This window comes from Haliotis rubra, unplaced genomic scaffold (assembly GCF_003918875.1).
Source record: "Haliotis rubra isolate DU_JTF1 unplaced genomic scaffold, ASM391887v1 Scf7, whole genome shotgun sequence".
In the NCBI taxonomy this organism is placed as follows: Eukaryota; Metazoa; Mollusca; class Gastropoda; order Lepetellida; family Haliotidae; genus Haliotis; species Haliotis rubra.
This window is the reverse complement of record NW_025767412.1, coordinates 2161744-2171158: the sequence shown is the minus strand read 5'-3', so window position 1 is coordinate 2171158 and position 9415 is coordinate 2161744. Positions and strand designations below refer to the sequence as shown.

General features: G+C 41.5%; 1 protein-coding gene across 2 annotated transcripts in view; it reads left to right on the top strand.

The window, feature by feature from the left end:
- Positions 1 to 9415, top strand: part of LOC124258568 (myotubularin-related protein 14-like) — a 44496-nt gene that overhangs the window by 4932 nt on the left and 30149 nt on the right. For both annotated transcript variants that reach the window (XM_046692635.1, XM_046692634.1), the window contains exons 2-9: positions 174 to 230; positions 701 to 804; positions 1823 to 1931; positions 3344 to 3419; positions 4306 to 4354; positions 6223 to 6339; positions 8149 to 8222; positions 9134 to 9204. In XM_046692635.1, the coding sequence (XP_046548591.1) occupies positions 174 to 230; positions 701 to 804; positions 1823 to 1931; positions 3344 to 3419; positions 4306 to 4354; positions 6223 to 6339; positions 8149 to 8222; positions 9134 to 9204 (657 nt within the window). The remainder of the gene's footprint in view (positions 1 to 173; positions 231 to 700; positions 805 to 1822; positions 1932 to 3343; positions 3420 to 4305; positions 4355 to 6222; positions 6340 to 8148; positions 8223 to 9133; positions 9205 to 9415) is intronic.

Here is a 9415-nt window from a genome sequence, read left to right as displayed (position 1 = left end):
CAGCACACAAAGTCAGTGATTGCCATGATAAGCCAGTTCCAGTCTAACAATAACTGTATTAAGCATATCTTAACATGTAACCATTCGACATGTTCTACTGCCATTTACTCATAAATACATTAGTCAGTCCAGTCAGTCACTACTTTCAACCAAATGATTTTGTCTTCTTTCAGGGGGACACTGTAAATGAAACATGCTTGATGTTATTTGCCAAGGAGTACAGGTATTCTGTAAGTATCTAGAGTAATTCTGAAGAATATCTTTTCTCATTTCTCCAATTGCTTCATTCCTATTTATTGTATAATTGCACAGAACACATCAGTTAGATGATAACTGTATCCACTTTGGGGACTGACAGGCATCATCCGAGCCTGACCAACTGATCCTGTGTGTAAGCTCTCATGACAGGCAGAGGTTGGGGGCCAGTGTGTCATACAGACTCAGAAACAAATATATCCAATGCAGCCCATGCAAGTCTAGAACATGTGGCAAGTCTAGATTACCACAGTTTCAGTCTGAAAATGAAGAAAGTCTCAGGACTCCTTTTCATTATATATTATGATTTTGATTTAGGAAATGTTTGTATGTGATATGTTCATTTCATAGACTAGATGACAGGTTAAGGGCCTGTTTTCACACTTTGATCTTAGTTGGTCAATCCCCGGAAGTTATGGTGATTGTTGTGATGCACATGTTGTAGATCATCCCCAACTTCAGTGGCGAGCTGTGCGCACATTACCCAGGGAAGATCATCTTGATGGAGTACGAGAACCAGAAGGACTGTCCAGCCCGTCAAGATGATAAGTAAGCTGGCTGTGTTATACGCGAGTCTACTAGCCCAAACATGGCACTGAAGCTTTAGTTTTTGTGTTTGAGTGTCATGTGGACCATCATTGTCTCAGATGACCTGATGACACTGTTTACTTGACTAGGGCTTCAGGCTATTGGTTCAGGCCACAGCAGACTGAGCATGGCTAGGAATGTATCAGGCACTTCTTGTTGTATAGGGACCAGAAGTTACAATTTGAATAAGAGCAGTTCTGATAAATGTGGGGCGGTGGGGTAGCCTAGTGGGTAAAGTGTTGGCTTGTCACGCCGAAAACCCGGGTTCGATTCCCCACTTGGGTACAATGTGTGAAGCCCGTTTCTGGTGTCCCCCGCCGTGATATTGCTGGAATATTGCTAAAAGCGGCGTAAAACCAAACTCACTCACTCACTCTGATAAATGTGATTCTGAAATATCTGTCAGCTTGTTCAAGTGAAGAAAACAATGCTTTGACTAAATCAGTCAGCTTTCAAGTAAATGTTTAATAAATATAAGTTATTTAGGTGTTTATCATGCACTAAATATATATATTCTGAAATCCCAAATTCGGATATATATATGTTTAACTGGACTAGCCTTGTGGGTTAGTTAGCTTTGTCAAATGTATTTAGGGATGAGTGTGGATTTTTGCTGCATTTAGCAGTATCCAAGCACTATCACAGTGGGGGACACCAGAAATGGGGTTTGCACATTGTATCCATGTGGGGAATCGAAACCAGAACTTCAGAGTGATAAGTAAATACTTTAACCACTATGTGACCTGACCACCCCAAAAATATTTTTAAGATAATAAGATCTTTAATTATGCATGAGATGAAATGACAACTTGTACTTGCATAAACTTTTCTCAAAGGCACAAAATATTATCAAACAAAATGGTGTAAAAACCTTATTGCTTGGTTTGTCAAATTTGGTTATCAAAGCATGGTTACTTCTGTTACAGAAATATATTTCTATGCAGATTTGTTATTCTAATCAATGATGACCTATTTCTAGTGTTGAGAGCATCTTCGACCTGTCAAAACTGAGGGATCTGTCGAAACAGGCAAGATTTGCTCGATGTAGATCCCGCTTTGTGGTACCTGTCATTCTGTTTGAGGGAAAGGTGAGTCTAGTCCTTGTCCTGTGAGTCTAGTCCTTGTCCAGGGTGTCTAGTCCTTGTCCAGTGTTTAGTACTTGTCCTGGGTGTCTAGTCCATGTCCAGGGTGTGTAGTCCTTGTCCTGTGAGTCTAGTCCTTGTCCAGGGTGTCTAGTCCTTGTCCAGTGTCTAGTACTTGTCCTGGGTGTCTAGTCCAGTGTCTAGTCCAGGGTGTCTAGTTGTCCTGTGAGTCTAGTCCTTGTCCAGGGTGTTCTGGGTGTAGTCCTTGTCCAGTGTCTAGTCCTTGTCCTGGGTGAGTCTAGTCCTTGTCCTGGGTGTGTCTAGTCCTTGTCCTGGGTGAGTCTAGTCCTTGTCCTGGGTGTCTAGTCCTTGTCCTGGTGTAGTCCTTGTCCTGAGTGTCCTAGTCTAGTCCTTGTCCTCAAGTCCTTGTCCTGGGTGTCTAGTCCTTGTCCAGGGTGTCTAGTCCTTGTCCAGGGTGTCTAGTCCTTGTCCAGGGTGCCTAGTCCTTGTCCCTTGTCCTTGTCTAGTCCTTGTCAGGGTGAGTCTAGTCCTTGTCCAGGGTGTGAGTCTAGTCCTTGTCCTGTGAGTCTTGTCCTTGTGTGTCTAGTCCTTGTCCTGGGTGTCTAGTCTTTGTCCTGTCTAGGTGTCTAGTCTAGTCCTTGTCCAGTGGTCCTTGTCTAGTCCTTGTCCTGTGTGTCTGTCCTAGTCCTCTAGTGAGGGTCCTTGTCCTGAGTCCTTGTCTAGTCCTGTGAGTCTAGTCCTGTCCTGGGTGAGTCTAGTCCTTGTCCTGTAGAGTCTAGTCCTTGTCCTGGGTGTCTAGTCCTTGTCCAGGGTGTCAAGTCCTTGTCCTGGGTGTCTAGTCCTTGTCCTGGATGTCAGTCCTTGATGTCTAGTCCTGTGAGTCCTGTAGAGTCCTTGTCCTGGGTGTCAAGTCCTTGTCCTGAGTGAGTGGTCCTTGTCCAGTGACCACCTTGTCCTGGGTGATGTACTTTGGGACAATACTCTCTGTCATAATCCAGGGATCATATTGGAACGCACCTTTACGCCTTATGCACTTATGAAGTATGAAATAGTGCATTGAAATGGGCCCTTATGTCCCTCAAATGTCATCATTTAATTTTACAAATTCAAAACCTCCACCAATGGAATGGTGCTCCCTCCTATAACCTCCCCTGACAACATTGTGGTTGATACCCTGTTGGGACACCAGGTGATAGGACACACGGCCCACGTATATCCAACCGTATGGGCCAAGGACTCTCATCAAATACATCCAAAATAATCCTGTTTAATATGATACATGTCTCAATAGGAAGGCCAGCATGGTTATAATATGATCTTGCCTGAACTTTGTACACACATCAGACTCTGACTGAAGTGTAGGAAACTTGTGAAATGTTTGTTTGTTTATGTCACAGCACATCTGTAGATCGGCTACTCTCTCAAGTGGAGCTGAGATGTACGGCAGATCAGGATTCGATTTCTTTTTCTCAGGTTTGTACAAAGGGCATATAGTTGCAAGTTTGTTATTAAGGTCAAAGAGCTGGTATTATCAAGGCCTGTTCAGTGGCTAGTATGTAGCTCAAGTCTGCAGTAAAATTCCAATTTGAATTTAAATTACCTGATTTCTTGGTACTTACGAAAAGGAAGGACATTTATAAAGACAACAAATTTTGGACAATATAACTGTTTTTTTCCAAATTTGCCAGACAATGGCACAGGTTGGAATCCTTGATAAATCTTCAGAGAGATCAATTGCTCAATGAACGCCAACTGTCATGTTATTTATAAATTCTTCTTAGACTGTTGCAGATATCTAGTGCAAACTAAAACAGCGTTATTTAAACAGAAATATTGAAAAATGTTTACCCATTGGTGTGAAAATAACCAGCAGACTGGACCCAAGAGAGTTAAAACAAATTCAAATGTGTATTGGCCAAAACATTGTACAGCCAAGGTATCTGCATAGTATTATGTATTGCGATATATTGTGAGCTGAAGTGTTCAACAGTGACACTGCGCATGCAGGTCCAAATTTTGATAGAGAAATCTTTTAAATAATAGAGAGTATCATCTGAGGAATGCATTGCTGTATATTTTGATGCAGCAGATAGGCAAAGAAAACTGGCATAAGCCAATGTGAAGATTAAGCTGTAAGAAGTACTCACTGCACAAACATTATCAAGGCTAGTGTCAGTTTATGAAATAAGGCTCGTCAAACCAGAACTTTGATCAAATAAACGCTTAACTCTGCTGAATCTTTAAAGAATCTGGTCCCCCTTAAAGATGAATCAAGAGTGAAAGAGAATCATGTTTTTGGTTGTTTCATACATGTTTATGATATGACCAGAGCTATTATAGTGATACTTTCTCGTTTCAGGAGGAGAGAGCTTCCCAGTGACTAATGGGGAAGAACCTGATGATCAGGGGTAGGGTTCATATTTTTGACGTTTTACTGAAATAAAGCTGTTGTACTCAGGGGTATTGGTTGTGTGATACTGGAACTTGCTTACCAGAGTTGCTTCCCCTTGATGTGTACTGATGTAGATGTGAATTTATGTGGTCTGCAGCAAATGGTTGACGTGGAAGTCTCTAAGGCAGATGTCCTCAAGAGTTGTGTCCCTTTAACTATGAAAGACCAAACTCCTCACAGTGATTGCCCATTAAAGGAGCTCTCTATACTATCGTTGCCAACAGCCAGCTCCCCACTGGACAGCCAGAACCATGAACTTACTGATATGTAGACAAAAAAGTGATGGTTGTTGTGATGGTTATACTCTTCCCCTGTTTAAATTGTTTTGTTTCTTTGTCAGTTCAGAATTGGTTCATTTCAAAGGTCACATAGATGTAATGTTGAGTTCTTTCCCTTTAGTCTTTTATCACAAACCAATCTGATGAAACAAACAAATGTAAATTACAAATCAGTTGTATGTTTTTCCAATTCACAAATATGGGATTCACACACACACACACACACACACACACACACACACACACACACACACACACACACACACACACACACACACACACACACACACACACACACACACACACACACACACACACACACACACATATAAAACTATATTTGTGAGTACATGTGAGAATTGAGAATTTTTATACACTGGTATAAAGGGCAGAAAATGAAGAGTGATAGAGTGAGTTGGGTTTTACGCCGCTTATTTAGCAATATTCAAGCAATATCACAGCGGGGAACACCAGAAAGGGGCTTCACACATTGTGCCCATGTGAGGAATTGAACCCAGGCCTTCGGCGTGATGAGCGAACGCTTTAACCACGAGCCAGCCCACCGCCCCAGCAATAAGAAAATGTCTGGGTAGATCTTGATGATAGCCAAACCAATACAACCCCAGAAGATGCTTTGATATTTGAGTGAGGTTAGTTTCACGCCGCTTTCAGCAATATTCCAGCAATATTGCAGCAGGGGACACCAGAAATGGGCTTCACACATTGTACCCATGTGGGGAATCGAACCTGAAAGCGAGCGAACGCTAAAACCATTAGGCTGCCCCACTTGATATTTGAAGATGTACAGCCAAGTTTTGTTTAGTAACTATAGGCAGTCTGTCTTGGGCACAGCCCTAAAATTCTAGACCTTTCACTTGTTCTGAGTAGGATGTAACACATATTTTAGTTTTCAGAGACATCATGAATACTTATAATTTTGATTGCTTTTGTTTAAAGAATTACATGTTCTTTTCCTGGTTTTCTGTAATATCAACAATCTTTTATGTGTTTACCAGTAATTACTAATCTGTAAATGAAAGTACAGTGGAAGCTGTCAAAACCGGCAGCTGTCCAATCCGGTAACTTGTCAACACAGGCATAAAATCTCAGTCCTGTCTGTGGCTAGTACATTTATTGTCATTTGAAAGCTCTGCAATCTGGCAGCTCTCATTTCCCGGATCTAGGCAGGAAATGAGCCGCACGAATGTGTGTTTATTCAGTAATCAGTGGTGTCTAATCGTGGCTAGGATTCGGCCAGATGTTGAAATAGCACACGTCATTTAATATGGTCATTTAATAAACTTTCAGGACAAAAGTCCTCTGGATCTGCTTATGTCTTAGTCAGTTAGCTCATTTCTAGTTGTATGCTATCGTGTCAGCTCTACAATCCGGGAACGCTGTCTAAACCAGATTATTTCTTCAGTCCCAACAAGTGCTGATGTAGACAGCTTCCACTGTATTGCTTACACATATTTGGTTTGAAGTTCTATTTATATGTTTGCTTTTTAACTTGCAACAAAGTTTCACTAATCTGTGTTGTTTACAGAGGTGGTCAGTTGTTTGACCGGTTCCGTGGTCAGGACAAGAAGTTGTTGAAGTGCCTGGATGTGGGCTACATCTGTGATCTCATGGTGGAGAAGAAGAAAGTCAAGTTCGGCATGAAGTAAGATCATGGAGTTTAATTTTCAAAAGCAACAGAAATATGAGGATAGATCCAGGGTATGTGTGAGGTACACAAACCCTTCCGACATCTGGCATGTCAGCCTGTAGGAGTCACTCAGACATGGAGAAATGGCTGTGTACTTTATGTCACAAGTTGTGTTTCCTCCTTTTCAAAGTCCCTGATCAATCTCTGGAAACATTTGGCTTGTGTATTTATGTTAGAGAGTCATTCAGTCCAAGGGAGACTGGGGCTGTAGGATAGCCTAGTGGTTAAAGTGTTTGCTTGCCATTTGGAGACTCAGGTTCAGTGCCCAGTGTGGGTACAATGGGAACCATTAAGAATGTTGTGTACCAATATTTGCTAACTCACTCCTCGGTGATGCTGAAATCAGTTCATTTCTTTCAATCAGATATTAATTTAAGGAAACTTTAAAATTTGTAATTCACTTTTTGTTACTTTCATGTTCATCTTGATACTGAGCTCTTCATTAGCCCAAAGTTTTTCGTGTCATGGATCTTACTACTGATTGTGCAACATTAACAGTTGACATCAGATCTGGGTTAGAAATTGTCCATATTATTATTCGCAGACTCCCCACATATAGCTTGAAAAAACAAACCTACAGACCTTTAACAGTGCCTACACAATAGCTTGATGACAGGGATTTCTCTATGCGATATTAGCAACCTATATTCAGGCCAAGGTCAGCAGCTAATGTTGCTAACAATGTTCAGTTATGTTAACTTGCACATGGATCTCTGATTCTGATTGGCTGACACTCATTCTGTTATTTTCAATGTACCTCCCTACCAGTAAGGTATGGTATATTTCTTATGTTACCTTCCTCAATCACTTAACTGTGAGCATTACATTTGCAGCATACCAATGAAGCTTGTAGCTAGAATTATTGACGCCATTCTCAGGGTGACATTATCCTAAGGGGAATAACTGAGTTTGTTTTCAATTGCCTGCTACTTTTTGAAAAATTTGAAAAATGAACAAAGTGGATAAATGCCAAACTGTGCCATTGTTATCGATTCTAACGAAAACATGCACTTATAAGACAATACGTTCAGGTGTGTGGTGACATACAACCATTGTCCTTCCGTCCACATGTACCTGCTAAGTCAGTTTATGTTCTAGCAAGTATGTTCGGGCTCAGGGAGCATAAACAAACATCGAGGGTACATCAACCCATGTCCCCTTCGAGACCAGTGAACAACGTATTTATCTTACCGAACACTTTAATGTTAATTTTTAATGTTTGAAGCATGGGTACAAATCTTTTTTTTAAGAAATTGTCCATATAATTATTCGCAGATTTTCATCGCTAGATTTTGCTTACAAGAAAAACAGATTTAGAGTTATCTCCCATCCATCGATTCACATTCGCAAAACATCAGTAATTTCCGTACATCATATGTGATTCAATGTTATTCGAGATAAAGAATTACTACCACAAAGTACCAAATGAGTTGCCATTGACAGTGGGGTACATTGAAATGTTACTCGCTTGTAAGCGGGGTAAATTGAAATTAATAGAAGAGCGCTCAGCCAATCAGAAAGCGACATTTATGTGTGAGGTAAGATAATAATTCTTGTCCCCCTCGAGATAAGTGGAAACCTTATCATCACTGAATGCTATGTTAAAATATGGCTGCCTTACAGGAATTTGTCTTGTTCTTCACCTGACCGGAAAAGATGGTTTAAGATCATGGATATATGAATACTGGCAGTATGGTGTGTTTTGTTGCAGTTATTGTGGTTACCTGTCGATTTCTGATACTCACTCCACATGTTATGTTTCAGTATCACATCGTCAGAGAAAGTAGACAAAGAAAACCGATATGCTGACTTCTGTATCCTCTCAGTCCCCTACCCAGGTCAGTGATGAGTGAGTGAGTGAGTGAATGTGTGTGTGGTTTCTCTGTGTGTGTGGTTTCTCTGTGTGCTCTGTGTGTGGTTTCTCTGTGTGCTCTGTGTGTGGTTTCTCTGTGTGTGTGTGTGGATTCTCTCTGTGTGGTTTCTCTGTGTGTGTGGTTTCTCCGTGTGCTCTGTGTGTGGTTTCTCTGTGTGTGTGTGTGTGTGTGGATTCTCTCTCTGTGTGGTTTCTGTGTGTGTGTGGTTTCTCCGTGTGCTCTGTGTGTGGTTTCTCTCTGTGTGTGTGTGTGTGGATTCTCTCTCTGTGTGGTTTCTCTGTGTGTGTGGTTTCTCTGTGTGCTCTGTGTGTGGTTTCTCTGTGTGTGTGTGTGTGTGTGTGGATTCTCTCTCTGTGTGGTTTCTGTGTGTGTGTGTGTGGATTCTCTCTGTGTGTGGTTTCTGTGTGTGTGTGGTTTCTCCGTGTGCTCTGTGTGTGTGGTTTCTCCGTGTGCTCTGTGTGTGGTTTCTCTGTGTGTGTGTGTGTGTGTGTGTGTGGATTCTCTCTCTGTGTGGTTTCTGTGTGTGTGTGTGTGTGTGGATTCTCTCTCTGTGTGGTTTCTGTGTGTGTGTGGTTTCTCTGTGTGCTCTGTGTGTGTGGTTTCTCTGTGTGTGGTTTCTCTGTGTGTGTGGTTTCTCTGTGTGCTCTGTGTGTGTGGTTTCTTTGTGTGTGTGTGGTTTCTCTGTGTGTGTGGGAGAGAGAGAGAGAGAGAGAGATATTAAATTAAATATTTTGTTAGCCTTGAAGATTGTCAACATTGCCCTAATTTGAAATGTCAAAACAGGCCTTATATAGTGTGACTCAAGCTTTGTATTAACCTGTAAGTGAAAAACGTCTCACCACAAGGCTAGCCATGACTTGGTGTCTTATTTGCAGGTTGTGAGTTTTTCAAAGAGTGGAAGGAGAAGTCGAGTGCCGGGCAGACCATCTGGTATGACTGGAGCCAGGTAAACAGTTAACTTATGTTTTAGGGAACACTCAACTTTCTTGCTATTTTCACTGACACTGTTCCACTAAATTGTGTTGAGGTCAAATAAATGGCATTCCTTGTTGACCAGTAGCATTTGAGGGCTGCAAGTCTGAACCTTTTCTCAAGGCTTCAGGTTTTTCGGTTCGTTGAAACGGAGTAAAACTTGAATCTTGGAAATTCCTGACTTT